This window comes from Carlito syrichta, unplaced genomic scaffold (genome assembly GCF_000164805.1).
Source record: "Carlito syrichta isolate Samal-C Ts95f unplaced genomic scaffold, Tarsius_syrichta-2.0.1 Scaffold305835, whole genome shotgun sequence".
Taxonomy (NCBI): Eukaryota; Metazoa; Chordata; class Mammalia; order Primates; family Tarsiidae; genus Carlito; species Carlito syrichta.
The window spans coordinates 207,193-234,871 of record NW_007249931.1 but is presented as its reverse complement, the minus strand read 5'-3'; the positions used below and the strand labels follow the sequence as shown (position 1 = coordinate 234,871).

The following is a 27,679-nucleotide window of genomic DNA, read 5'->3' as shown; positions in this document are numbered from 1 at the left end:
TCAGCCTAGGCGACAATACGACTCTGACTCAAAAACATACACACACACACACACACACACACACAGAGTCAACAGGGAGCTGTGGGGAGGGGGAGCCCCCCCAGTGAGTGTCGTCTGGGAGACCAGGGCCAGTCTAGGCCACAGATCAGCTTTGGATCTATGGAGGAGCCACATAGCTTCTACCAGCACAGCACACACCAGGCTGCAGTTACTCGAACAGGTCAGGCGGGTGTGGGGTGAGGAGGGTGTGCGGGCTGTCACAGATGGCGGGACAAGGAAGAACGCGGCGGCTAGGTCAACGTGGAGAAGCCCGCAGCCGGTCCCGGGACCACGCCCCACCCGCACGGCCCTGCGCTGAGCCGGCATACTCACCACGGGGATGTGGAGCTTGCTGAGCGGCTTGCCGTCCAGCAGATAAGAGCCTGTGTAGGTGACATACTCAGCGTAGCACTGGGGTGCCTGGGGCGTGATGCAGCACAGGATCTTGCGTTTCTCCTCGATCTTCTTCCTGATCTGCAGGTACTCAAAGTACGGGTTCGACCGATCGCTGTGATAGGGCTCGATGTCATCCAGCTTGATGGCATCCACGATGGCGGCCAGTGTCTGCTGGATCACCTCCCGCGTCTGCTGCGTGGATGTGTGCAGCTGCTGCTGCAGCTGCTGGCTGGAGCGCTGGAAGCGGCGCTTGCGTGGGTGCTGGGCCTGAGCATCGTCATCCTCGGAGACGCGGCCCTTGGCTCTGGTGACTGGGGCACTGGCGGGGACGAGCTCCTTCTCAGAGGGCAGTGTGCTCTGCTTGCTCTGGTTGGCCAGCATCTGCGCACGGTTCCTGGTCATGCGCTGTGGGATCTCCTCCACTTTGGGGGCCTTCGGGGCGTCAACTGTGGGTTTGGGTTCTGGTTCTACAGCTTCTGTCTGGACGCCGCCTGGGGGGCCCTCAGCAGGAGCGGTGGCCCGGGAGACCCCAGCACTGTCCTGGGCGCCATCCCCAGTCTGGGCTGTGCCATCTGCAGGAGGGCCCGGGGGTGCACAGTGGGACATGGGAGGGGAGTCTTCCACCTCGGGCCCCTGGTCTCCACCCCTCGGTGGGTGCTGTTCAGGGGGCCCGGGCCCAGGTTCTGTGCTGGGGTCTGCATCCCCGGGGGCCCTCTCCTCTGATGCCATCTCTGCCTCCACTGAGGCTTCCGGAGCCACGTCCAGCCTTGGCTCCTCGGAGGGCTCGGGCTCAGGCTCCAGGGGAGGGTGGGGGGACACTGGGGCAGGAGGTGGTGCCGGCTGCTCCTCAGCAGCAGATAAAGAGAGGTCCCCACCGCCAATGGCCATGGGGACCCCTGGGGGAATCTTTTCCGGAGCTGTAAGACTTTCTTCTACAGGTTCTGCTTCAACATCAGAAACGTCCTTGGCCTGAAGAGGAAGCTCTGGCAGTGAGAAGGGTCCCAGGTCCAGGTCGTCCTCGGAGGTGGGGAAGGCATCGGCCCAGGGCACCGGCTCCACCTGGCCAAGGGTGGACAGGCTGTGACTGCTGTCCAGGAAGCTGCTCTCCAGGGGCCCCAGTGCCTCCACCTGGGCCACGGTGGCTATGCACGCAGGCTCAGGGACCACATCGAGCGCTGTGTCTGGAAGTGACTTGCAGTTGCTGAAGAAGGACTCCAGTCTGGAGGCAGGGGCATAGGGAGCAGCTTCCTCTTTGGCCCCGGGGACGGGGATTGCTTCCACCCCATCATCTTTGCCTTCCTCCAGTCCTGGCTCGGCGACAGGCAGAGAGTATGTAGCAGGAGAGACGGGGTACGGGGGCTCTGGGGCACTGAAGGGCCCTGGGGCGGGCGGGTGGAGGGACTCAGTGGGGCAGAAGTGCTTTGGAGACTCTGGGAACCGCTGAGGAGACTTGAGGAGAAGGTCCGAGCCCACAGGCCAGCTGGCAGGGCTCTCGGAGGCACTCCCGATCAAGGCGGCAGACAGGGCCTGCTCGGCAGGGTGGGCAGCGTGGGCCCACTCGACGGGCTCCTCAGTGATGACGGTGCTGAATGGGCCCTCATCCAGAGGCTCCAGGTAGCTGGGCTCCGGAGGGATGATGGCGGCCGTGGCCTGCTGGTCCTCGGTGGTGTCCAGGTCTGGGGGCAGGGCCCCTTCCAGGGAAGGTGCTAGCAGCTCACCTCGGGGAGAAGGGGAGGACTTGGCCTGTAAACTGGAGAAGACGCCGTCTGGGGATGGAGTGACGGTAACGGCTGCCGTGGGTGGGCAGTAAAGAGTGTCGACCTTGGGCGAGGAGATGCCATAGTCGGGAGAGTAGCAGCCCGGGGACAGGCAGGCAAACTTGTCCGTCGGTGCGGGAGGCAGAGGGCCCTTGTCCTCCATCAGGTGCTGTGCTGGGGACTCATAGCTGGACGCAGTGGGCACGCTCTGCTGTCGAAAGAGCTTGTCCCCGACACTGAACTCCTCCTCGGGGGTCCTCCTGATGTCAACGGAGATGGAGCGGTAGAGGCTGGTGGAGAGGGGCCTGGTGGGGGTCTGGCCAGGATTTTCTGTGAGCCCACTGGAGGCCATGGAGAACCTGTCGAAGAAGGAGGGGGAGCAGGCGCTGGTGGATGTGGCAGAGACAGGCAGCGAGTGCTGTGAGTCTGCGCAGTCGAACATGAGGTCGGAGTAGTCGTCGGCGCTGCAGGACGGGGTCCGGGGTGTGTGCATCACCTCCTCGTAGCTGGGACAGGACACCACTGACGTGGGTGTGGGCACACCCGTGGGCCGGCTGTGGTCGGGCCTGGGCGATGCAGGCAGGACTTCTTTCATGGGTGGCCCCGCCAACCAGTCTTTGGGTTCTGTGCCTGGTCCCGCGTGGAGCTTGTTCTCGGTGGCAGGTGGCGTAGGCACCGACTCCTTGAGCTTCCGGTCTTTGAAGGAGGGATCCAGCCCCAGCGGCTTCTTGGGAGGCACGTCCAGGCTCTTCTTGCGTGTGTCGTCCGTCGGCCTGGCCTTCTCCTTGAGCTTGGGGTCTCCAGACCGGTGCCGCAGCTTCTCCATCTGCTTCATCCTCTCCTTGTGCCGCTTGTGCCGCTCCTCGATCTCCAGGTCCTTCTGGGAGAGCATGCGCTCAAAACTGGTCATCATCAGGTCGCCGTCGCCTAGCAGCTTCTCACGGGGCCGGCCATCCCTCCTGCCCGGGTCTCGGGCTGGCACCGACTTCTCGCTGCCATTGCCACCCCTCCCCGAGTCGCCTTTCTCCTTCTCTGTGCTCTCCTTGAGCCTCTCCTTCAGCTTGGCCTCGTCCCTGGACTTGTCCTTGCATGAGTTCGGGGGGTTGTCCTTGTCCCTGGCCGCAAGCTTCTGTTCATCCTTGTGGTGGCGCAGGAGCCCGTCTGCATGCTTGTCCCTGTGTTTGTCCCGCTCCTCCCTCCACTTCTCACGGTGCTTTTCCCGCCTCCTCTTCTCCTTCAGGATGCTGGCGGTGCTGGACCCAAAGGGCTTCAGCTCTTTCTCTATTTTCTTGGAAGGCTCTCTTTCAGGATCACTTTTATCTTTCTTTTCGGCAGAAAACAGCTCGATGGTTTTGTCCAGGTCATCCTCCACATCTGCCTTTGTGCTGTACGACATGCCGTAGGCCTCGGCCTCCAGAAAGTCCTTCTCATGCTGGCCAGAGTCCTTCCTGCTGCCGTCCTTGTAGTCCTCGCCCTTCTCCTTTTTCTCGGCCTTGTCTTTCTTGGCTCTCTCGCGCTCGTGGCTCTTCTTGGATGAGGACGAGGAGTGCCTGTGCCGCTCCTTCTCTTTCGACTTCTCCGGGAGGCAGGCGCTCTCCTTGACCTTGTCCTCCACGGCCGGTTCCGTGAAGGAGACCTCCAGGAGGCTCAGTCCCGGGTCCTGGCCCCGGTCAGTGAAGCTGTCGGACGAGACCTCACTTATTTTGTCATTGGAGTCCTCTCTGTACTCATGGAGAGCTTCTTCTTCCAATTTCTCCAGCAAGCTCTTTTCCATCTCTGCACTTCTCGAAGACTTTCTCTCCTTGGAATGTTCTCTGTCTGCCTTCTCTTTGTGCTTGCCTTTAGCCTTGTCCTCAGTAGAGTGTTTCTTCTCAGTCTTCTCAGGGAGCTTCTGTTTGTTTTTCTTTTCTTGAGTGGAGTCCACTGAAGTTCTGTCTTTCCTGTCCTTATATTTGTCTGTGGCCTCCTTCTCCTTCTTCTCTTTGTGCTTCTCAAAGACTTTGTCTTTCTTGTCCTTCCCCCCTTCCGCAGTCCCCCGGTCCTTCCTTTTGTCCCTGGGCTCCTTCTCCTTCTGCCTGTCAGAGTGCTGCTTGTCAGAAGAGGACTTCCTGTGCTTGTCTGAGGCACAGGGCTCCCTCCCGTCCTCCTTCTCCTGGAGGCTGTCCACCCTTGGCAAGTCGCTGGCCTCTGCGATCTTGAATCCGCTCGCCATGTAATCATCTTTGTCATCCTCACTTTCATCTGTGAATATATCTGCAATATACCAGCTCTTCTCTTTGCCTTTTTTTTCATCTTTTTTTTCAGAGAAGTCTTCTGAGATAATTCCAGGGAAAGTCTTCTCCTTCTTCTCCTTCCCTTGGTCAAGAGATGTCTTTCTTTCTTTGTCTTTGCCATGTATGTCTTTATGCTTTTCCTTGGTATCTTTCTTCTCCTTGAAACATTTATCAAATTCTTTGTCCTTCAGACCTTTTTCAAGGGCAGCCTTTTCACTCTTGTCTTTGTCGTTGGACTTGTCTCTGTATTTTTCTGCCTTGGCTTTCTCCTTCCTCTCCCTGTCGAGGCCATCTTTCTTCTCCTTCTCTCTCGCAGGGTGGTGCCTCTCCCACAGCTCCAGGCTCTTCCCAAAGTCACAGTCGGCTTTGTCCTTGAAGATGCCCTCACAGCCGTGCTCCTTCAGGTCCTCCCTATGCGCCTCCTCGGGCTTTGCCCTGCCATCCTTCCGCTCCTTGGCGCTCTCCAGGGCGTCTTTCCGGTCCCGCCCGCCCTCTGCAGACTCTCTCCTCTTTTTGTCCTTTTCAGAAAGATAGCTCGGGATGCCCTTGTGCTTCTCAGCCTGGTCCTTCCTCTTCTCGGCGTTCTTGTCCACATAGTCCCTCTCCTTCTTTCGGAAGAAGGCGTCCCTATAGTCCCGCTTCTCCCGGGCCCTGCTGTCTCTCCTCCTCTCCTTGCTGTCCTCCTTCACTGTCTCCAGGATGAGTTTGGCCACAGAGTCGTTTTTCAGATCCCTGTAGTCTGTCACCGGAGAGTCCCAACTGTCCTCCCCTTTGAAGTCAAAGGATGAGTCGGACAAGTCTGAGAACCACCTGTCCTGCTGGTCGTCAGAAAGGCTGAACTTGGTGTCTTCATTCTCCAGAAACTGACTTTTGTTACAATATTCATCAAAAGCAGAATCTTCCCTATAAACTTTTTCTTTTTTGAGTTTTTCTTTATCTTCTTTAAACATCTTCTCCTTCTCTTTGGAAATTTTGTCCTCCTTTAAATCATTCTTTTTCTCTAATTTTGAGGGCCGGTCTTTTGACTTTTTCTTTCTTTCCTCTTTGTATAGTCTCAGTTTTTCCTCTTTTGGAGACTTTTCCTTCACTGACTTCTCCTTTTCTGCTTTATTCAAACGGTCTTTCTCTTCTCGGAAAGTCCTGCTGATGTCTTTGTTCATGTCTTTGATTCTCTTGAGAGGCTTTTCATCTTTGACCTTTATGATCTCATCTTTGAAGAGCCATTCCTTCTCTTCTGATTTCATTTTGCTAAATTTCTCTTCCTTTTTAAAATGGTCTCGATCATGCTTTAATACCTTTAGCTTGTTTTCGGTGGAAAGGTCATTGTCAAGGAGTATTGCCTTATCTGACTTCTGCTTGGAGTCCTCGTATCCGTAAGTGAAACTTTTCAGTTTCAGTTCCTGGCTAACAGAGCACTGCCCCCTCTCCTTGTTTCTGTGCTTATGCTTTGTTTTGTGTTTTTTGACAACCTTCCCCTCTCTGTCCAGCTTGGGAATGGCACCGTCCACGCCAGAGTGGAAGGAGTTCTTCTTCTCGGACAGGGCACCCTGCAGCCCACCCCGCTTCCTGTGCTCCTGCTTCTTCCTCACTGGCTTCAACGACTCCACACTGGAGCCCTCAGAGGAGTAATCAGACTCACTTGTCAGTCTCGTCCTTGTGGAGTCTGATAAGGAGCTGACCTCTGACCAAGCGGGGGAGGAGATGGTTTTCCAGTTGTCTGTACGCCAGTGCTTGGCGTGCTGGTCTGTGTGGTTGGGGTTATGCTTCTGGGCGGCAGAGCTCCCGTGGGATGAGGTGGAGGAGGCGGACAGGGAGCTGAACAGGGAAGGGTCCTTCAGCACCAGCGGGGACTCCTTGAGGCAGCTGGAGCTGCCCACAGAGTCCCGGTCGTCCTCGTCGCTGTCTGAGGACTCGCTCTCTGACTCTGAAGAGCAGAACTTGTCGTTCCTTTTCCCAAACCGCACTTCTTTGCCCTTTGCTTCCTTCTTTCGCTTCTTTTTCACTTTGCTTTTCTCCTTCTGCTGCTTGGCGGCAGAAGGCTCACGCGTCTTGTTACTGGGCAGCAATGTGTGCGCCGATAGCCTCAGCTTCTCCCCCGAGCCCACGGCTAGACCTGTGTCCTCCTCATCAGATGTGTCTGACAAGATGCGATGGGATGCTTTCTTTGGTGCGATTGTGTTATTTTTAGTGTAACTTTTAACTTCCATTTTGGGTATGGAAATAAAACTATTGGACTTAGTTTCTTTCCTGTAGTCCTTTTTTAGCAGGTGTTTGTCATCCACGGGAGGGACTCGGTCCTGCTCATCGTCCTCGTCGAACTCATACTCATCCTTGACAGGGGTCACGGTTTTCTGTGGCTCTGGGTTCTTGGCCTTGTGCTTGAGGCCCTTCTCAAACTCAGAGTCTGTGTTGTTGCCATCAACGGAGCTTGAAGGTGCGAACGATGGGGCGTCCTCTTCCTCGGAGCTCTCTGTAGGAGCAGGAAGGAAAGGTCAAGGCAGGTCAAGACAGCTCTCCCTGAAATGGCCCTGCAGAAAGGCCTCCCCAAATGCCTAGCTACTGAGTGGGGAGGGAGGTGGCTCCACCCTGCTTCCAGAGAAGACCTTCATGCGACTGAGTTAAGTTTCAGGCCAACCATGGGCAGAAGGAAACCAGAGCGTTCTGCTCCAAGACAGGTTGGCATCTCAAGTGAGACTGCAGGCTTCTCGGGAATGACGCCCTGGGTGGGGCAGCTCCACAGTCCAGAAGCTCCTGTAAGTGCCAGATATCTGGAGGCCAGGGGACCTCGTGTGTCTATTTTCAGACGCAACACTGTATAGTGCTCAAGGGCTGTTCCTGCCATCTATGCCATAAGAGAAAGCTTCCCTCCCCCAGTGCACACCTGGCAATCCCAGTGGCAGGACTTACCAGTCGAGCTCTCTTCACTGGATGTGTATGTGCCTTTGCCTAACAGGAGGTTCACCATGGTGGGGGAATTGGCCACTTTCAGCGGCGTCTCACCCTTCCTGTTGCTTTGCTGAGGATTTCCTCCGTACCGTAACAACAACTTCACCACCTACAAAACATCAGCAATGGCATCAGGCGACTTAGAAATGCCACTTCTCTGTCATTTCTGTATGAACTGCATCCCATTCCAAGAACCCTGGAGCTGAACCCCAAAACAGCCCTTCGTGGTCCAAGCATGTGGCAGAGTATGCAAGTGACCACCAGGGAGCCCCAGGGGCTCAGCATGGCCCCTCCTCCTCCTGCGAAGGTTGCACAGTGGGTCTCCACACCCTCCAGGGTGTGCCTCGCGTGCTCTGCTGCTTCCATGTTTTCTCCACTTCTCTGCGATGCTGGGCCCCGCATCTTCTCACGAGGCCTTCCCTCCCACCAACACACTCAGTAGCAGTGTAGGGTCCTGGGAGTGGTTGTGGAGAGTTCTGGCAGCTTAGAAGGAAGTTTTTTTATGGGGTGGGGGCAGAATAGAGGAAACAAAGACCAAGTTTCTGCAAGCTGGTTTATTTTTAATTTTCATTTACATTAGATAATTTCTTCCTTGCTTGATTTTACATGGGTAAGGGTGGTCATGTGAATGACAGAAACATCCATGCTGACATTTCCACAGCTCTGTCCAACTGTTCCTCTTCAGCAACCTGTGTTTTATATGCTCAGGTCAGCAACTCACTGAACTCGAGTGCAAATGTTAAACTGAATCTCAACTGTAGTCCAGTCTGAGATGAGAGCATAAAAATAATATGTAATAAAGCTTAAAATAAACTCTTTGTCCCTCACCCTATTTCTTTAGTGGATCACATGTGATATTGTCCTGTCAGCACAAGGTTTGTGTGTGTATTCTGTTGCTATCATGACAGATCACAACCTCAGTCTCGTAACTTTCAAGTTCAGCAGTCCAAACTCAGGCTCCCTGACTCGCTACGGTCAAAGTGCTGGCAGGACTAGCTCCTTCGCTTCCGCCATCACGGGGTGTTGGCAAAACTGGTCCTCACTGTGCTAGGCCTGAGGTCCCCATGCCCAGCTGCTAGGGGTCACCACATTCCTCAGCCTCTTCCTCTAAGGCCAGCACCACAGGCTGGGTCTATCTTTGGGCTTTTCATCTCTCCTGCTTCTTCTGTGTCTCTTTGACCCTGCCAGGAAAGGCTCCCAAGCTTCAAGACCCCGGGGGTTGCCCTGGGTCTGCTTAGATAACCCAGGATAATCTCCTCATGGGAGAAAACACACCCACAGGGGTCACAACACAACGTCTTATGACCATTAACTTGTCTACCTCACCACATTTTTTGGGTCTCTGATATCCTCCATAATAAGAATTTTTAAAGTGATCATTACAGAAGTCGAAAGATTCAGAGGACGGCCCCTAGCCCTTAGCCCATCTCATGCCACTCACAGCTGCCCACCCTCCAGTACTGCGTATCAAAACCAGACTCACTCTGCATAAACTTTTCAGTACACTTCTCTCAAAGGGTCCTTAAGCTTACCTAAAAATTTAACAGCAATTTAAAAATATCAATGTGTCATCAGTGCACGGATTTCCCGTGTGTCTGAAATCCTTAATTCAGAGTCCCCAGGGCTTTCCTTCCCCCACAGTGACTTGTCATCTCCTGACTATGCTCTTTGCATCCTAGATGCTGCGGGTTCTGGCATCTTCCAGGATGGCCAGGCAGGGGTTGCCATAAAGGAGCACCATGAATTTAAGAAGAGGTGGCCCACCGGCCTTGTCACCCTTATCACACTTGGACTGTCCCACCTGTGGTAAGGAGCCCTTTCCTGGGTCTCGGGTAATGGTTCTGGTAAGACCCTTACCACCTCTGTGCGCCTGCTGTTTCAGACCTGAAGGCACTCTTCCTCGTGGAGGCTGCATCCTCTCTGTGCTCACTGCTCCAGGGCTGACTACGTGGTCATTTCCCTAATCTTGAGTCTGTCATCCTGTGCTGGCTACAGCTCCTGGCATGACCCATCCCAGACTCGGACAGCCCCTGCAGGTCTACTAGCCCCACAGCAGCAACCCCTGTGAGCCTCCTTCTATCCACGTGGATAAATGCTAAAATCCACCCCGACCCACATTGCCAGGGTACATGAGCTTTTCACATGTGCTTTAGATGGTGCTTGTCAAAGCTGGGGACAGACACAGGCTGGGCTTTCAGGTGGGGCAGGCAAAACCTCACTTCTCAGGCCTCCACATCGTGGTGGCTGCTAGGACAGGGAACATGAGCTACAGAACGAGCTGGACGTCAGAGACAGACCAGACGTGTGAAGGTCGAGGAGATGCCAACCTTGTAGTGTCCGTTGTTGGCGGCGTCGTGCAGAGGCGTGTCATCATCCAGGCCCTTGGTGTTCACCTCCGCGCCCGCAGCCAGCAGCTGCTTGGCGACGTCGTAGTAGCCCCGGTTACATGCCTCGTGCAGTGCTGTCCAACCTGGAAACAGACACTTAGGACATATGTTATTTAATCCTCGATCCTGTCTCTTCAGGTGGTACTCTGAGGCTGTGTACAAAGTCAAGGGACACAGGCCAAGGTGGGAGAGTTGTCTTGTACTGAAGCGGGCGCCAGCCCAGGGTATACCTCAACTGTCTTTACTGGGCAACACTTGCTAGCACATCAATAGCTTTAACCCTACAGAACCCACAGCCCAGGGAGAGCCTGCAGTGGTGACCCAGCAAAGGCAGAAAACTTGGTGTGAACAACAGTGGCCCACCCCTAATTCATCCATCGAGACACGGAAGCAGGGCAACTGAGGCCAAGAGATCCTGTTGAAGGCTTCAGAACAGAGGCTCCAGCAGTGCCCAGGTTCAGCTGTGTGGGGAAGGCCTCCCTGGGCAGGCAGCTTTGGCCTGGGGCCTTGTACCCACTGTCAGATGAGGTGGCCGCCTGCATCCATGAGGAAACAGGGTCTGCCCCGTGGAAGCAAATGTCCATGCTTTGGAGAAGCTTCATTTAGAAAAGTGCTTTTGAAAAGGTGCTAAACTAGGCATGCGTCAGACAGCTGTGCACTGGGAACAATCTAGAAGGGTTCTCCATGAAGACTGCCTCACTCATCTCACATCCTCACTGTGAACAGACGGCTCTGGAATGTGTGGGCAGAATAGCGTGCATGGGGGGTATTTTATGCAAAGAAGGGCAACAGGAACTCTGATCACAGGACGTCAAAATACAAAGACGCACGGGCCCACATCAGGTCTGAGGCTCACAAGGTAAGCTGCCAGTGTTCTCTGCTCCCGGGCAAGCTTCGGGACTGAAGCACGCGTGGTGAGGGGTGTCCTCCCCTAAGGCACAGTGTGTGCCTCTGAGCACCGGGCTCCTGGCATGGAGGCGCCCCCTGCTGGAGGATGTGGCCTACACATGCCAGAGACAAGGTCCTCCAGGTGCCTAGAATTGGGGTTTATGAAACATAGCAAAGTGGAAAATTTAAATTCCTCAGTTCTCGTAAAAATAATGAAAACCAAGAAAATGAACAAATTCTTGGAAATACTAATTTCTCTTCAGTAGCTGCGAGTTACACTGGTATATTCCTGCGTCTGCACAGGTATCCTACATTTGTACAGGTATTGTGCATTGCCCAGAGCCTGGCAGCCCTGGGTTTCTGGCCCTGGGGGCCTGACGCACACTACAGGGCAGCACATCTGACCCAAAGGGACAGCTCTCATGGGGCGCAGGGAGCACTTACCTGCAAAGTCCTTAACGTTGACGTCTGCCCCCTCACTGATGAGCTCCTTGATGCGCCGGGCGTCCCCACGAATGGCGGCTCGGTGCAGGCGGGTCTCTCCTCGCTCGTTTCTCTTGTTCACTTTATCTTTGGTTTTTGAGGCAGAGTTGGGCGTTCCCTTCTGACACACGGTAGACTGGGAGGGGTGCTTTGGTGTTGTGTCTACTGTGGGTCAAGGAGGGGACAGGCGGGCATTACTGGAGATGGCTCCAGGCCACTGTCGTGAGTGAAGGAAATACTCTTGCGAGGGCCTGTCCCAGGGGAGCACAGCTGCAAAAAGGCTATGACCAAGCGGAGCCCTTGCCCTCCCTGACTTGGGACCTCATGGTCCTGGGGCTCACCTGGGCTATTTGCAGACTCCTCGGCTGTCATCTGCATGAGAAGAGCCACTTGCTGGCGCTCGGACAGGGGGTAGCCTGCTCGGATTCCAGAAAGCCCCATGCCAAACAGTAGCCCAGCCTTCCGGGTGACAGGCTCCTTCTTAATCCTCTTCCGCTCAGGACCCTGCTTCTCTGTGAGGTGGGCGAAGGAGAGAGGCAGGGAGGTTTCACACTACAGCATCCTCTGAGCCTTACCTACTGTTTCAGAGCCCCTGTGTCCCCCAACAGCTTGCAGCACAAGAGGAAGGTCTGTGAGCAGGAGAAGCCACAGTGGTGAGAGCATTTCTACTACCCACTCACCGCCCAGCAGTAACTGTGAGACCATTTGCACATCACCGAATCGGCTAAGTCTGAGCCTCCACCAACACTCACTCACGCCAGGCACCTCTCTGGGGCCTCCCAGACGTCATGCCACATACGAATGCGGTGGGACAGCTTGGCACCGATGACCTGCTCACACGGGTCAGGTCTCTATTAAATACACGTGTCTGCAGTCAGGCTCCACCTTCCCCATCCCTCCTCCAAACAAACAGTGAAAATATAACATGGCAGACACAGTTTAAAAATACATACATAAATCAAGGCCAACTTATCAGTACTGTACCTTTCTTCTTGCTTCTAGGAACCTCCATTTCATGCCATGGTGCTCCGAGGAGTGTACCAGCCTTGCAGTACCACAACATGGACTGAGCTGGAGGCATCTGAAGGCATCAACACAGAGCACTAACAAGAGACCATGCAACAGCCCCGGCTGTTTCCATCTCTGCCTCCTTGTAACAAGCAAGCCTTGCACTCATCTTACCCACTACAAAATACCCTGTCAGCCTCAAACAGAAGTCATGTGCCTTGTGTCTTAAAAGAGGCTGGGATGAGGGAGAGAAAAGACACCCCTGAAGTCACGAGTCAGGAGCATGGAAGCCTGCCTCCTCATCCTAGCCAGCTGCCTTCTTGTCAACAGGTTGGGAGTGAGGTTACTCTGAATGATCCTCTAGCTGCCCCTTAGGTTAGAGGGAAGTCCCTGTGCAGGGCCAACATCGGTTCGGGTTTCTAGGCCGAGGGGTGCAAAGGGCAGTGTGGCCCAGCAGGTCTGACCTGGAGAAGGGGGATGTTCTGGGAGACGTGAGTCCCTGATACTCTCCTCTGGGGAGTTGCCCCTCCTGTCCACTCAGCACATCAAGAAGCCCCTCTCCTCAGGAATTCACTGTCTCCCTCGGCCGGTGTTGACCCTGGAGAAGTCGGCGACATCTGTAAAAAATGGGCTTACTGGGTTCCATGTCTGCTGGTCACTGGACAAGAGAATGGTCTCTGGGCAAGAGAATGGTCTTAGTTGTTTCCCAGCTCCACTCCCAGGAACTCTCTCTCCTTGCTGTTTGCCATGAAAGGCCCCATGAATGTGCTGTCATCTTCTCAAGGAGACTCTGCCCACCCTAGTTTTCTTCGAAAAGTATTTTAGACTGCTTTTTTAAAAACTAAATTTGTGACGTGCTGAAAATGCTGATTTGTGTTTTATGTGACAAGCCTGTAGGCAGGCAAACACCTGGCCACATCTACCCACGTCAAACTCATGGGCAAAACCCCAAACACTGCAGGCTGCTGCTGCCACCACCAACTAGTTTTGAAACACTTGATGCAGTGGAAAGGAAGAAAATTCCAGAAAGAACCTGAACTCTAGTGCCAGCCTCTTGGTCTGCCTACAATCTGACAAATGCAGTGATGCCTCATCCCCTGGTCAGCAAGTCCTACAGGTGTCACTGGCACGTCTGCAGGTGAAGCGAAACCAGCAGACGGTGTCAGCTCAGGGCCAGCAGCTTGAAGAAGCACCAAGAAAACAACCTACACTTCAGCAGATCCCAGACCACAGTCACCCATCAGGCGTCTGGTCTGCAGGGTTCTCTGCATCTGTGCTGGTACATCCCTGCGTCCACCCACTGGCAGCACACCCCACACTGCTCTTCTCAGATCGGCAACCTACCTCCCATGGCAGTGTCTACATAGGGACAAGGTCAGGCCCATAACTCCCTGAAGAGAAGGGAGGTGGCGCAGGTGGGAAGCCCTTGTGCTCTGATCCTACCCATGACGTGCCACCAACACGCAAGGCCTCCTCTCCCTAGGGGGAGCTTCCATATTCACTCAACAGGTTTGCCCGGAATCTCTCCTGGGGTGCTAATGACCTCGGCATGGCCTTCACCAGGCTGACCAGGCCATGCACAGGCAGACCTGTCCTGTGATGCAGAGCAGTGGGACATGTTTTGGAGACATGAAGCCCACTGAGAACACCGTGAAGGCACAATCTTGGATCACCACCACACCCTTGCAGGTCTGCACACAATGGGACAAGTTCCCGGCCTGGGTGGGTGACATCTGCTAGTTACATGTAATAACTTCCAAATCAAAAGTGAGTAGGCCAGCCTGCTTCTGTGCCATGTGTGGGTGCTGGGGGTGCCAGGGTGGACCCAGGGAGGAGGCGGGGTACATCCAAAATACAGATGATGTTACTGGATTTTTCAGCTGTCAGAGGAACTAGCGGTTGTGTGCGAGTTCCATATCTGGTCGGCAGCCTGAGGCAGATATGCTCTGCAGAAGTCTTCCATGAGGAAGCCAAGAGCACTGTCCCATGCCTGCAGACACTGGCTGGCTGTTTCGGGTGCATGTCTGTTGTGTATGCAGACTGAGCAGGATTCAGCACCTCAGGGATATCTGGAGAAGTTCCCGGCCTGGGTCTCAAGAACTGGGTCCCTCCCTGCAGCCCACTGTCCACAGGCCTTCCTCTGCTTCTGCTTTCTCTGAGCTACAGTGCAGACAGGACTGAGCTGATCTCCCTCGCCTGGCCAGGACAGCTTTCAGCTGCACCCAGCACTGCTCAGGGAAGGCCGCTGGGTGGGCTCCAGTGCACCTGGCTGTGCCCCACACTGAGACAAACTCACTCGCTGGAGACAGCCAACTCCTACACAGCTCTCCCTGGCTCTGATCTGGACATTTTACTAGTCCTAACACAAAACAGACCTTCTGGATGCATCTAGAAGGGCTCAACGTGCCCTGCCCCGACTCCGAGGCCTGGCAGCCTGCATGTCCATCAGGTCTGAGACATTGCCCACTGGAGCGGCCTCACCTCTAGGGTGAAAGGAAACCCTAAGGAAGTCCCACTCACAGAGGTAATGGCCTCAGCCATGGTGGGCCCAAGAGCAGCTGGGCTGTCCTGACATACACACAGGCTAGGGGCATCTGCACTGTCATACTTCCTACCAACCTGACCCAGAGCTGTGCGTCCAGGTAAGAACGGATCCTCTGAGGGAGAGGCCATGAAACCTGCTCCCTGGCCCCCGCCATGCCACATGTACTCCTACCATCTCAGGTGTTGTGTATGCAGGTAGGATGGGGTGCAGAGGCCCCCGAGGGCCTCCATGAGATAAGCAACAAGTTTTCATGGTGTTTTGCCAATTTTCTGTCTCTATGGACCAAATGGAAGCAAAGTAGAATTTCTATGAATTCCAAATGGCAAATGCCAAGTTGCAAAGAGGAAAACCACAGTCCCAGGAAGACCACGAGCCTCTGCCCCAGCACAGTAGGCTTTGGATATGGTCCCAGTGTGCCTTACCCAGAGCTCTGGGCAGCGTAACTCCCCAGGACCCAGACCCTTCTGCGTGTGATCTGCAGTCTGAAGCTGCCTGCAGACTGGGGACTCTGTAGGTGGCTAATGTGTGGGCCCCAGGGAGAGTCCAGGGAGAGCCAAGGAAGGTGCTGGATGGGAAAGGTTGGCCTGACTCTGCAGCTGGGGAAAGGCTATTTTCCCACTTATCAAGTCTGTCAGTGGTGGCCCTTTTGATGGGCTGACCCAAGCCTGGAAAGCCTACCCCTGGGCCTTTAAGAATCACCACCATGTCTCTCCAGGGCGTTCCTCTGGGTCACACTCACCCGTGACCTCTGTGAGGACAGCAGTCATCTTCTGTCACCCCTGGTCAGCGGGAGTCTCCAGAAACCTCACCCTGTCCTCAACCTGGCTGGGTCTTCTGTGAGGCACTCTACCAGGAAGTGGCCTCTTCCTGGAGGAGCATGACTTTTTGGTAGCTGGAACCCATATCCACTCAAGACCTTCCTGAGGCAGCACGCACATTGGGTAAGCCCCCTGGGACCCCAAAGCCCCTTCTGTGGGCAGGACTGGGAAGAGGCCTTGGGGTCCCGGCCTGGCAACTTCCACACCCTCCCTTCAGTGTTTTGTAAACTCACAAAGTTACACTTCATGTGTTGTTATTTTTCTCTCTGTGGCTTATAATTCATGATGCTTTCTGAATCTGAGGACTCGTGTTCATAAACTCTGAAAAGTTCTCTGTCACTATCTTGGCCTCAGCTCTCTCCCTTCCCTTCATTCTCCTTCTGCAATTCTGATGAGATATGAATGTTAAACCTCACTCTCTCCTCCTCACCTTGTAGCCTCTTTCATACATTCTGCCTCATTTTCTTCCTAGGCCACAGATGCCATTTCTTTAGTCAGAACTTCCATTTCACTAATTCTTTCTTATGCTGTATCCAATGAGCCATATAATTTTCCCACTGAGTTTTTAGTTCAGTGATGACAATTTTCATTTCCAGATGTTCCACTTGATGCTTTAAAAAATATGCATGCTATTTTTGGATAGTTTGTTTTTGTTTCTTGTTAGTGTTTTAAATTCTCTCCCTTTTGACGTATTATTGTGTATATTGACGTATATTGACATATATTGTGTATCTCATCATTCTAATGTGTGAAGTCCCTGGGGCTGCTGACCCTCTCTCAGGACCAGCTTCTTCCTTGTGGTCTGTCATCCTAATCACAAGTTTGTGTTCACTTGTACTGTGAGCTGGGAAGCCCGGGTACAGGTCTGTCTCTCCAGAGAGTTCAGGGGCCGTGGGGCGCACAAATACAAATGCCAGCCCCCTCAAAAGGCAGGACTTGGGTTAGGAGTCTCTGGAGCAACCTCTCAAAGCCCCTATCCTCCCTCATCAGGACTTGTTGGAAGAGAGAAAGGGCCTCCCCTGACAGCCCGAGTGTCAAGGTGGTGTGGCCTTCCCGAGTGGTCGAGTTTTCTGTGGTATCCAGTCCCACAGCCGCTTCCTCCCCCTCCTGGCAGGACGGAGGCAGAGACTCTTCCTGGGGCTTTCTGTTCAAGTGCATGACCTTCAGCTTCTCACAGGAAAGAATGCTTTTCGTGTTCATTATTTGGCATCTCTAATTCCTAGGCTTTTTTAGCAAGAGAGTCTTTGAGGAGACAGTCTACAACATTACCAGAATAGGAACATCTGCAACTCTGGGGTCCTGCCATATATCCCAAGATGTCAGTGCATCCTGGATTCTACTCTACAAGGAACATTTTAGTGGCAACATTTGCAACAGCAGAGGGTTCCCTGCCCATGTCAGCCAAGGCCCATCACTCTGGCCAGCTGAGCAGCAGGCAGGTCTACTAGCCGTCTCCATGAGCGCAGACCAGAGGACTGCGGCTCTAACAGCTTTTCTGTTTTACTTGACCCCAAAAACATGCCTTTCCACACCAAGTATTTGACCTAATCTTGCTGTTCAAAGTCATGAAACACAGTACCCTAGACCAAAAAGCCTCAGTCACCAACAGTCCCCACAGGAGATGGAGATGGCAGTTACATATCAGAACATCTAACCTTTCCACCTAAATGTTAGGCTCAATACACAAGTGTTTCCAGGCATGAGAGCAGCAGCGTTCCTGAACACACCTGCCAGTGCACTGCGATGCACCAAGTGCAGTCGCCCCCGCAAGTCGGCAGTGACTGGCGCCTCCTTTCAACTTCCTGTTCTGTCTCTGCTGCTCACACTCCTCTCTACTGGTCATTGGGTGGCAGCAGCTGCACCCTGTGATAAAGCCCTCTGCCTGGGCATGGCTCATCTGTGGATGCTGAAGAGGGAACCAGGGCCAGCTGGGTGTTCTGCTGCCCCCACCCTTTTCTGTGGGCTTCAGGGAAGTTAGGTGACTGGCAAGAGGGAGGCCTCTGAGTACAGGGATCACCATACAGAAGAGACAGGAAGAGCCGGTGAGGGCGGTACAGAGGCCTGCGCTCCCTCTGCCCCTGAGCAGCTGAAGGCAGAATCAACTGGAAAGCTAGCATACCAGGAAGCATGACCCCCGCCAGAAGCACACACACACAGGTACACGCATAGTGTAAGTGCATGGCGCTGAGCAAGGCTGGTGCTGAGCACCAAGAAGTTCCACAGGAACCCATGGCACAGCCCGTCTCTGCCTTCCGGGAACGGGGTACAGCCCAGAGCAGGAGATACAAGAACAGCCCTCCCCCACCTGGGAGCCAGAAGGGAACATAACGCCTGGAAACAGGCGTATGTCCCAGACACCAAAACTGACGAATGAGCACCCACATGCAGCACCATGGGAAGCACCCAGACACCAGAGCCAGAGTCTCACCCGCAAGGTCAAAGCCAGCCAAAATGACCCTCTTCCCTTGTTCCAACCAAACATCCAGGCACGGGGCAGGCAGGTGTTCACAGACAAAAGCTCCTGTGGGGACCTGGAGGGGCATGCAACACTCACCAAGCCCAGGGTTTCTAGAGTTACGGGAAAGCTTGATATACAGAGAAGACCAACTAGCATAATCTGAAGCAAATCCCAGATAGCATGTAATCCCATCATGCAGATTCAATAGCCAGTGGCAAATCTCCTTAAACAGATACAGGCTTGGCTCAGTGGAGGACAGACTTCAAAAGACAGGAGGCCAGGCGCAGAGGTCAAAAAAGCAGGAAGGCTGTGGGGGTAGTCTCAGGCCAGGCCATCTGAGGAGGACTGAGGCTGTGCTAGCTGCTGCAGTGAGGCCTGCTTCCCTTGCTTCCCCTACAGGAGGGGTCACCCTCCTGACTGCACCAGTGGTGGAGCTGTCCGAATCTGCTGGCCATTCCTAGGCAGATGCCCACGGGGAAGCCCATGGGGGGCCTGGACACAGCACCCACAGCCCCGCCAGGCCTGGTTCTGGGGCATGCTCTTGTTCAGAGATCTGGAAGGGCAGGGACAATTCAGCTGCATGCTCATATCCAATGTGCAGGCACCTTGGGGTGGCCCAGCCTGTCCCAGGGCTGACTCACAACAGGGCTGGGCTGCTCTTGGCAGGCCGCCCCCAGCCCTGACTAAGCACCATAGGGGCTGCCCTCCAGCAAGCTGACCACATGCAGGGCCCATTCCACACAGTACCCCTGATGCAGGGCCAGGCATGAGGCAGCATGGTGGCCACAGGAAGCTCGGCAGCCCCCACTTCTGAGTCCTGTCCTCCCCTACCCCCCCACCACAGACAGGCCAAGTCCTTCTCAGCAAAGGGTGCTACAGGGACACCACAGGAGGCCTGGCCCACCCCTCCCCAGCCACTCCCTCCAGGGAGGACTGCTCGGTCTTCTCCCTCAGCCCCAAGGGACCACAAAGGCCTGCCATTACTCACCCGTCAGTGTCCCTGCCTGCCTGCCGTGGCCACTGGATGGGTCTCTAGCTCCATGTGAGAAGGAACCACCCTTGGTGAGTATGGGGTCAGCACCACTTAGGACTCCTGTCACCAGGAGGTGCCAATGGGACAGAGCCAGGAGCTAGGCAGCCAGCCCACCTGCCACTTCTGCCAGAGGGTCCTGGGCCAGATAGTGCTCCATACTCGCACCTTTCAGGGGAGCCTCATGGGAAGTCTAGCTCAGGACAGATAGGTAGATGTATGAGAAAGGCAGCTCTGACACTGCCCCAGAAAGGACAGGAAGCAGGACAAACACTTGGACTCACCCACTGTGGGTTCGCATCTGTGAGGTGTCCAGCCCTTGTTCTGGGGCCCTCCAGTATGTCCTCCAGGATGTTCCTGGCATACCCCAGGGGTCAGAGTGGTGGGTTTCATACTGTTTCCTTCCCCTGTGAGGACAGACTTCCCTGCTGCAGCAGGCAGGCAGGGACATGATGCATGACCAAACAGACAGTCCTTGCCTGGGAAGTTCTGCTTTAAAGTGCTCCTCAATTTCCTGTCTCACAGGCGTGCTCCTAGCACCCTCACTCGGGCCTGCCCCTCCTTACAGGAGTGCTCTCAAAATGCTCACCTGGGCCTGCCGCTCACAGGGGAAGGAAACAGTGTGAAACCCACCACTCTGAGCACTGAGCCATGCCAGGAACATCCTGGAGGACATCCTGGAGGGTCCCAGAACCTGTGAGGGCTGAACACTTCACTGAGGCGAACCCACAGTGGGTGAGACTGAGGCCTCCAACAGCATGGCCTGAGTGGCCCCTCCACCATGACACAGGCACCACTCAGACGTCTGACCAGCTAGACAGGGTGGCACCATGTGGTCACAGGAACACGCCTTTCAGCAAGGCACAGCATTCTCCCAAGGAGTCGAAGCACCAACACCCAGAGACCCTGGAGAGGCAGAATGTAGAACGTGGTGGACGTCTGGTGCCAACCCCCACAAAAAAGTTCATATCCGAGGGTGATTATGACATGCGACAACCAAAATCAGCACGAGCGCCAAGCAGGACAAAGGGGACCTTCAGGTCTGATTTCTCGAAGCCTGAAGCCCAGGAGAGTACTGCCTCTTGTGAGGGCCCTGTCCTGCCATTCTGGGGGCTGAGGCCAGCCCGTGCCACCCAATTGCCTCGGTGGCTCTTCCTTAGAGCTGCCAGCTACTGGGAGCAACATGCCTCTCCCACCCTATAATGCCCTCTTCCTATCCCCAGACAAGCTTGCTGGCAGCAGGAGCCACAGGTCTAGTCATCCCACCTCTGTTGCTTCTCCCCAGGAAGACTGCCCACCCTGCTGGCTTTCCTAAGCACAGCCTGGGGCCAGCTCTATGAGCACACCTGGGACACCTATCCAGGAGGATAGGCAGATGGCTGTGACTGCCACATGGTCCCAAGGCCTACATTTCCTGGACCTGGCCAGTAAGAGCTGGGATGTCGACATTCACATCCAGGATGTTGTCCCTACTGTCTCTCTCTCCTCCATTCTCTCTCAGAGCCATGAGCTCACCTCACTTCAGTTCCTGATGTCCCACCCACATGACAAAACTCTCTCCTGGGCACCCTCTGCAACTGTCCTACAGCTCAGCTGTGGCTGCCAGATGACTACATGAAAGAGCCAGCATGGGCAGCACAGAGTACTTTGCTGCCCCTGACCCTGAGCAGCTCAAAACAGAATCAACTGGAAAGCTGGCCCACTAGGAGGCACAAACCCCACCCAGGAGCATGGGCACACACACACAGGCATATAAACACGCACACACTCCTGCCCTGCAGCCTCAGATCACCCTAACTCACGGAAGGTTACACCAGCCCCGCTCACTTTTGGGGCTCGCTTTGGTTTACTACAAACAATGGAGCTTAATGTATGTGCCTTTGTAGTCCTGAGGGAAGCCATGTTCACCCTCCTGTGTCAAACTGTCAGGGGATACCCAGGAGCCCATAGCAAGCAGCCCCCCTCTCCCCTACACCCTGGGCTGAACACACTGGGGGAGGGCTCTTGTGTGTGGGATCCCTGAGGGGAAGTATCCCCATCCTCCCGTGTCCTGGATCTCAGGAAAGGAGGTGGCATGGGGGGCCCAGGTGGCTGTGGCAGGACGCCGAGGGGGTCCCCCATGCAAACCCAGAACTACAGGGCCAAATTCCCAGCCTGGCTGTGGAGGCCACGGAGGTGGTGGGGCACAGTCTAGTACCTGTGTCTGAGTCCTTCTGCTCTCCATTGGCGCCCACGGTGAAGGGCAGCTTCCGCTTGGTGGCACGCTCTCTCACCTCCTTCCCGCCATCACTGCGGTCCAGCTTTGGGGTCTTGGTTAGAGAAACTTTATCTTTATCCTAGAAAAGAAAGCAGCATTTTCAGACATCATCCTTAAATTAAATGATCAAAATCCTGGTCCACTACGGTTTCAGTTTATGTGCAGAAGTCACCTCTTCTGTGGGCAACGAATAGTCCCTTCTGCCCAGGTCTGGCCCCTGTGAGGTGGGCTGTGAGTGGCCCTGACCTGCCCATCTTCTTGTCCACATCTGAAGCCTCTCCAGAAAGACCACTGGCGAGGTTCTCAAGTGCATGACAGTGGTGAAATAGACAGATGCAAGCCACCTGGGGTGCCACCCACCCCCCTGGGAGGTACTGAACTTACGGGGAGGGGGGTGCACGTGTGCGACCCACAGTGCCCTTGCTGTGATCCACTTTCCTTCTGGGAGCTGACTCCTCTCCCTCCACCTGTCACCCACCATGCCGGCTGCGCTGTGGCTTTGCCTTTTCGGCTCCTGAACATGGAGACTCAACTATTCCCGTATCCACACCTGGCTCCCCACATCTGCTCTCTGACAAGGCGAAGCGCATCAGGGCCATCAGCAGAGGATACCTGCAGGTGAGCAGAACCCACCATGGACCCAAGTGCAGGATGCACCCCGATCACGAGGCTGGCAAGGACTGAGTAGCCTTGATTCTGGCCCCAGCCCCAGGGTTGACCTTGAGCAAGCTTCGCGCTGCTGCTAGCCCCAGTGGCCTCATGTAGACGGCAACGTGCCCACCTCCAGAGTGAGCCCCGGTAGCCTCATGTGGACAGCAATGTGCCCACCTCCAGAGTGAGCCATGCAGGCTGCTCATACGGGGCTCAGGACGCAGTGCTCCTGTAGCTTCTGCAGGCCCCTAGATCATGTCACAAGAGAGGCAGAGGGCACAAGACGCACACAGGGATGGCAGACTGGGGAACCCTGGAGGGGGTCCAGATCAAGACAGGGTGGGGCCACCCATCTCAAACCTGAGGTGGCAAAGGCAAGACGATGGATGCAGGAGCCCCTCCTACTATGATAGACACATTGTAAGAACAGGATGAAGGGGATGTGTTTTACAGGCAGGTGCGAGGAGAGGCCAGCCCAGGCAGAACTGGTGGGGTGGCTCTGTGACTCTGCAAATGCTGTCAGCTCCCAGGACTAGATGGTGCAGCAGCACCACTCCCAGCACCAGGTCCAAACCACAGTTGGAGGCTCTGGGAACCGCGACTACTCTCTCATGTGGCAGCAAAGCGCCCCAGTCCTAGAGAAGGTGCCAGTAGCACCAACCCATGCCAGCTGGGCTCATGGCACACAGATGTGCCAGGTGTGCCACCACTGCAGATAGGGAGGTCATAGTCACCAGAAGCATACCACTCCCTTCCACAGCAAGCTTTTCTTCCAGAACTTTCTCAAGGCAAGTGAGCCACTGGCAAACCCCATGCAGTCGTGGAAGCTACACCAGAGCACTGGAGGCCTCAGCTCCCCGGGACCAAAGGACCACCTGCTCCTGGGGGGAACCCAAGCACCCCGGCCACAGACCTGCCTATGGACTCAGATGTGTCCTCCATGGCTATCCACTGTGTGCACCAGACCTGACAGTAACAGGCATCCTAAGTGACCTTGGATAACCTTTCCAGAGGGTTGAAACCGCCATGGTGAGATCTGCCATGACTGAGACCTGCCATGGTGACACAGCCGGCAAGAGGAAGGGCCCCAGGAGACAGGGCCTGCGAGCGTGATGCCCATCTCAGCTATGGTGGCCTCTCCTCAGTCCTCAACCTGCACAGGGTTGCCTCTTTCTAGTATAGTTCCGCCAAGTTTTGCTGTGACCCACCCTGGAGTGGCCCCAATCTGGAAAGGAATGACGCATCCCATATGCAGCCACCCCAACACCTGGGAACAAGAGCGCATCCGTGAGAAACTCCAATTCACAATTCACACCTTCTTCTAGGAAACTCCTGGCCCAGTTGGCGGAGCTGACCAAACATTTAAAGAAATCTATACACATTCTTTCAGAGAACAGAGAAAGAAATGTTCCCAATTTGTTTTGTGAGGCTGCCATAACCCTAACTCCAGGACCTGATGAGGGCATTCCATGAAAAGAAAATCATAAGCCAGTATGTTTTATGGACAAGGACAGAAACTCCTGATCTGACAGGAGCAAGCCTAATGTACACATATATTAAAACAGGTAACACAAATGATAACAAAAGATTCAAGAATGCAAGAAATTCAAGAAAAAACAACAACAATGTATTTTACCATTAAGAAAAGTTAAAAAGGAAATCATGTGATCATTTCAATAGCTACAGAAAAGGCCTGTGGAGAGTCTCACTGCTCATGACCCATGCTCAGCACGTGGGAGGAAGGAAACCTCCAGCTGGCAGAGGGCCTCCAGGACCACTAACAGACAGCAACATGGAGACTGAGGATCCCTGAGAACAGGAGCAAGACAAGCACGCTGCACTCATGTTTGCTCAAAAACAACACATCACCTTAAATGAGTTAAAGATTTGGACAGGCAGTGGACCCCAGAAACTATCCAAGTGATGAACTGACACTAGCACAGGTGCTCCTCACCAGGAAAACGCTAGATGAACCACAGGGAAACACACACAGCACTCCACCAAAACAGCTGAAAGGAAAGGGACAGATATGCCAAGGTCACAGTGTGGGGCTACGGGAGCCCCAGCACTGCTGGGGGGTGCGTGGTACCAAAACTCAATAACTGTCCACGCATTTCTAAAGTTAATGAAATGAGTACATATGTTCATAGACTAGTACAAGAATGTTCACAGCAGTTTTATTCTTCACAGTAAAAAAAGGAAAGTAAATTGTCCATGCAGAGACAAATGGATGATTCTGGTATATAAACGGAAACCTTAAAACGGTAAAAAAAGTGGATGGAGGAGGCTTCCAGGAGCACAGTCGTGTTGATGTGTCCAGGGACCATGCCAGGAACCGTCTGTACCTCAAGGAAAAGGTGTTCCCTGGAATTAGATTGGGCTCAATCCCCTCTCCCCCACGCTGAGGGAGAACAAAGAAGCACTAACCTTAAGATGACAATGACTGCAGACACGAAAAATCCGAAGGAATAAAACTATTCCAATAAGTGAGTCAGAAAACTTGCTGGATACAGAAAGCAAGTGATTCCACATACCATAAACAATTAGGAAACGGTACCAAAGCAGCTCAAAAACACAAGAATAAGTCTAACATGAGATATCGCTCTACACAGACAACTACAAAACATTACTGAAAAAAAACAAAGACACAGAAATGGAGAGACACTTCCAGTTCAATTCTTGTCCTGTGGCAGTTCTCCCCACATGCATCTCTGTATCTACAGCAATCCAGTCAAATCCTGGCAGGCTTATCGTGAAAATCAACTCACTTATTCTAAAATGTACATGGAAATGTCAAGGGTCAAAAAATAGCCAAGACGATTCCAAAGAACAGCACGGCTGGGCAGGGTATACAACCAGAAGTGGAGACCACGAAGTTGCAGGAATCAAAACAGCCGATCCTGGAAACAGGATGGAGAGTCCAAGACGGATCAGAGCAGAGCAGAAATGAGAACCACAGCCCTGGGGACGAGAGCTGCACGCAGCTCAGCCAGGCAGGGTGGGACTGGGTCGCCGAGGGAGGAAAGGTCCTGATCCCTCCTCAGCTGTGAGAATGAATGCCAGGCCAGTCAAGATGGAAGGCTTGCAGGAGAGAGGACAGGAAGACGGCAGGAAACACAAGGAAGCCCACAAGCTGCTGCACACCCATCGGGGTGGCTATGGTGATGTGGCAGCACCAGGTGTGCTCTGGGATGGGATGTACCTGCCCTCCCAGACGGCTTCTGCAGGACGACACAGTCATTCTGACAAATGATTTGGCCATGTCTCCCAATGTGAAAAGTCCCATGTACATGTGCGCACAGTAGGACTCTGTCACTTGGAAAGACCTCAAATGCTCAAGCACGGGGGAATGGACATGCTGCTTGGCAATGGCAGGGCATTCCACAGCGGGGAAGAGATGCAGGACTGGTGCCCCAGACCCCTGTGCATGCCCAGTATCTGTGCCAGTGGGTGGCAGAACAGTGGCCCCTCTGGCACGGGGAGCGACTCTCAGATGTGCACAAGGAAGGCTCCTGGGACACCGGTAACGCTTGCACCTAGAGGGGATCACACTGATTTTTCAAATGAAATACAAGCTACAATGTATTTATATTTCACTTCATTTTTTTAAAACTCTGTGCTCTTCCTCTTAACCAGCTGCCCAGGAAACACAAGCACGGCAGCGTACATGGTGCACATGAGGGACCTCCGGAGTTGCTCACAGCAGGAGGGTGGGGGGCCAGTGGCAGGAGCCAGGCTCTCTGGGTGAACCTGGGCACCAAGCCTCACTGTGCAACTGGACTGGGTGGGCCGTGTATTCTTCCACACAACACTGAGTGGGTCCTTGGGGCAGATGGTACTGTGGCAGAGCCAAGGACATCAGGGTATGTGCAGCCATGCCTTCAAGGCACTGGCAGGAGGAGAGGTCCTCCCCAGCAAGAAAGGAACTGGAGTAGGACCCAACGTACACATCACAGGATGTTTTCATTCCCTAAATGCAAAAAATGTAAATATTAAATCCCACCTCCTCCAAGCACCTCCTATCTAGCCCGAGATGCCCCAATAACCACTGGTGGGACAACTATGCACACCGACCAAGCACCCCCACGGCCTGCAAGTCACCTCGCTTCTCCCCACTGAGTAACACAGGCTGTCAGCCACACACCACACTGTGATTTCTACTTGGCGGAAGCACATAGAGAGGAAAAGAAAGTTGGAGTAGATGAGAAATGGCTATGTCCACCCAACACACCCCCTGGAGTTCATGTCGTCGTCTATGAATAGCCAATGGGAAAGGATCCAGTAAGAGGGCACACCTTACCAGCCACTGAAATCAGCATACATGTCAGCCCAATCACTCCAGCTCCATCTACTGAAAAGTGAATCCCTTCCGAAATGCAATGCCCTGGCCTCTTCATGGACACATGACTGTGTGTCTATTTGTGCACTCTGTTCTGTGCCATTCATCAATACGTCTGTCCTCATGCCAACAAGATACACATTCTTACTACTGTAGCTTTATAGTAAATATTGAAATAAGATCCTCCAATTCTGTTCTGTTTTTTCAAGATGGTTTGGTTATTCTGGGTCCTTTGAATTTCCATATGAACTTTTGAATCAGTTTATTAATTTCCTTTTTTTTTGAGTTGGAATCTCACTCTGTTGCCCAGACTGGAGTGCAGTGGCTGCTCCCGGCCACCACAGCCTCGACCTGCTGGGCTCCGGCGATCCTTCCGCCTCAGCCTTCCAAGTAGCCGGAATTACAGGCGCACGCTACCATGTCAGGCTATTCTTTTATTTTATTGTACAGATGAGGTCTCGAACCCGCGGGCTCAGGCAATCCACTCACCTCAGCCTCCCAAAGGCGCGGGATTACAGGCTGAGCCACCGAGCCTGGCTAGTTTATTAATTTCTACCCAAAAAAGCCCATAGAGATTTTGATCGGCATCACACTGGATCTATACATCAACTTGGAGAGAGATGGCACACAACACTGAAAGTTTTCTGACCAATGAACATGACGTAAGTCTCCAACTGTTTAGGTCTTTCTTAATTTTTCTTAGCAATATTGTGTAGCTTTCAGGGTACAGGTCTTTTAGCACGTCTTTGGTCAAATTTATCCCAAAATAATCCATATTTTTTATGCTGCTGCAAATATATTTTAAAATTTCAACCATCTATTGTTTATTAGTATTCAGAAATACACTTTTACACTCTGACTACATTGTATTGTGACATCTTGCTAGACTTGTTTATTTTTATGGCTTTTATGTTGACTTTTGTAGGCTATTCTCCATGGACGTCTGTGAACAAAGTCTGTGTGTCCTTCATGGGGCTGGCTGTGTTGGCTAGAACCTGTAAGACAATGCCGATAGCCGTGGTGACAGCAGGTATCTTTCTGTCTGTTCCCAACCATAGGTGGGAAGTAGTCAGTCTTTCAAATTAAATAATGTTAGTTGTAAGTTTTTCATAGATGCTCTTTATCAGGTTAAGGAAACTCCCCTCTATGCCTATATTGCTGAGTGTTCTTTTATAATGAATGGGTATTGAATTTTGTCAAATGTTTTTATTACATCAGTTGATGAGGCTTTCTTTTTCAGTTTGCTGATATAATAAATTGAACTAATTGAGTTTGAATGTTAAACCAACCTTGAATTCTTGGCATAAACCTCATTTATTCATGACACATTATTCATTTTATGTATAAACTGAGGAATTCAATTTGCTAAAATTCTTTTTTTTTTTTTTGAGTTGGAGTCTCACT

The 27,679-nt window shown here is 53.5% G+C and overlaps 1 protein-coding gene across 3 annotated transcripts in view; it reads right to left on the bottom strand.

The window, feature by feature from the left end:
* Positions 1-27,679, bottom strand: part of ANKRD11 (ankyrin repeat domain 11) — a 150,337-nt gene that overhangs the window by 7,892 nt on the left and 114,766 nt on the right. For all 3 annotated transcript variants that reach the window (XR_002482223.1, XM_008062804.1, XM_021714877.1), the window contains exons 3-8: positions 21,226-21,364; positions 11,511-11,681; positions 11,131-11,334; positions 9,739-9,881; positions 7,373-7,520; positions 373-6,935 (exon numbers count right to left, since the gene is read on the bottom strand). Coding sequence is in view for 2 of the 3 variants with exons in the window: in XM_008062804.1 (XP_008060995.1) it covers positions 373-6,935; positions 7,373-7,520; positions 9,739-9,881; positions 11,131-11,334; positions 11,511-11,681; positions 21,226-21,364 (7,368 nt within the window). In the remaining variant the exon portion in view is untranslated. The remainder of the gene's footprint in view (positions 1-372; positions 6,936-7,372; positions 7,521-9,738; positions 9,882-11,130; positions 11,335-11,510; positions 11,682-21,225; positions 21,365-27,679) is intronic.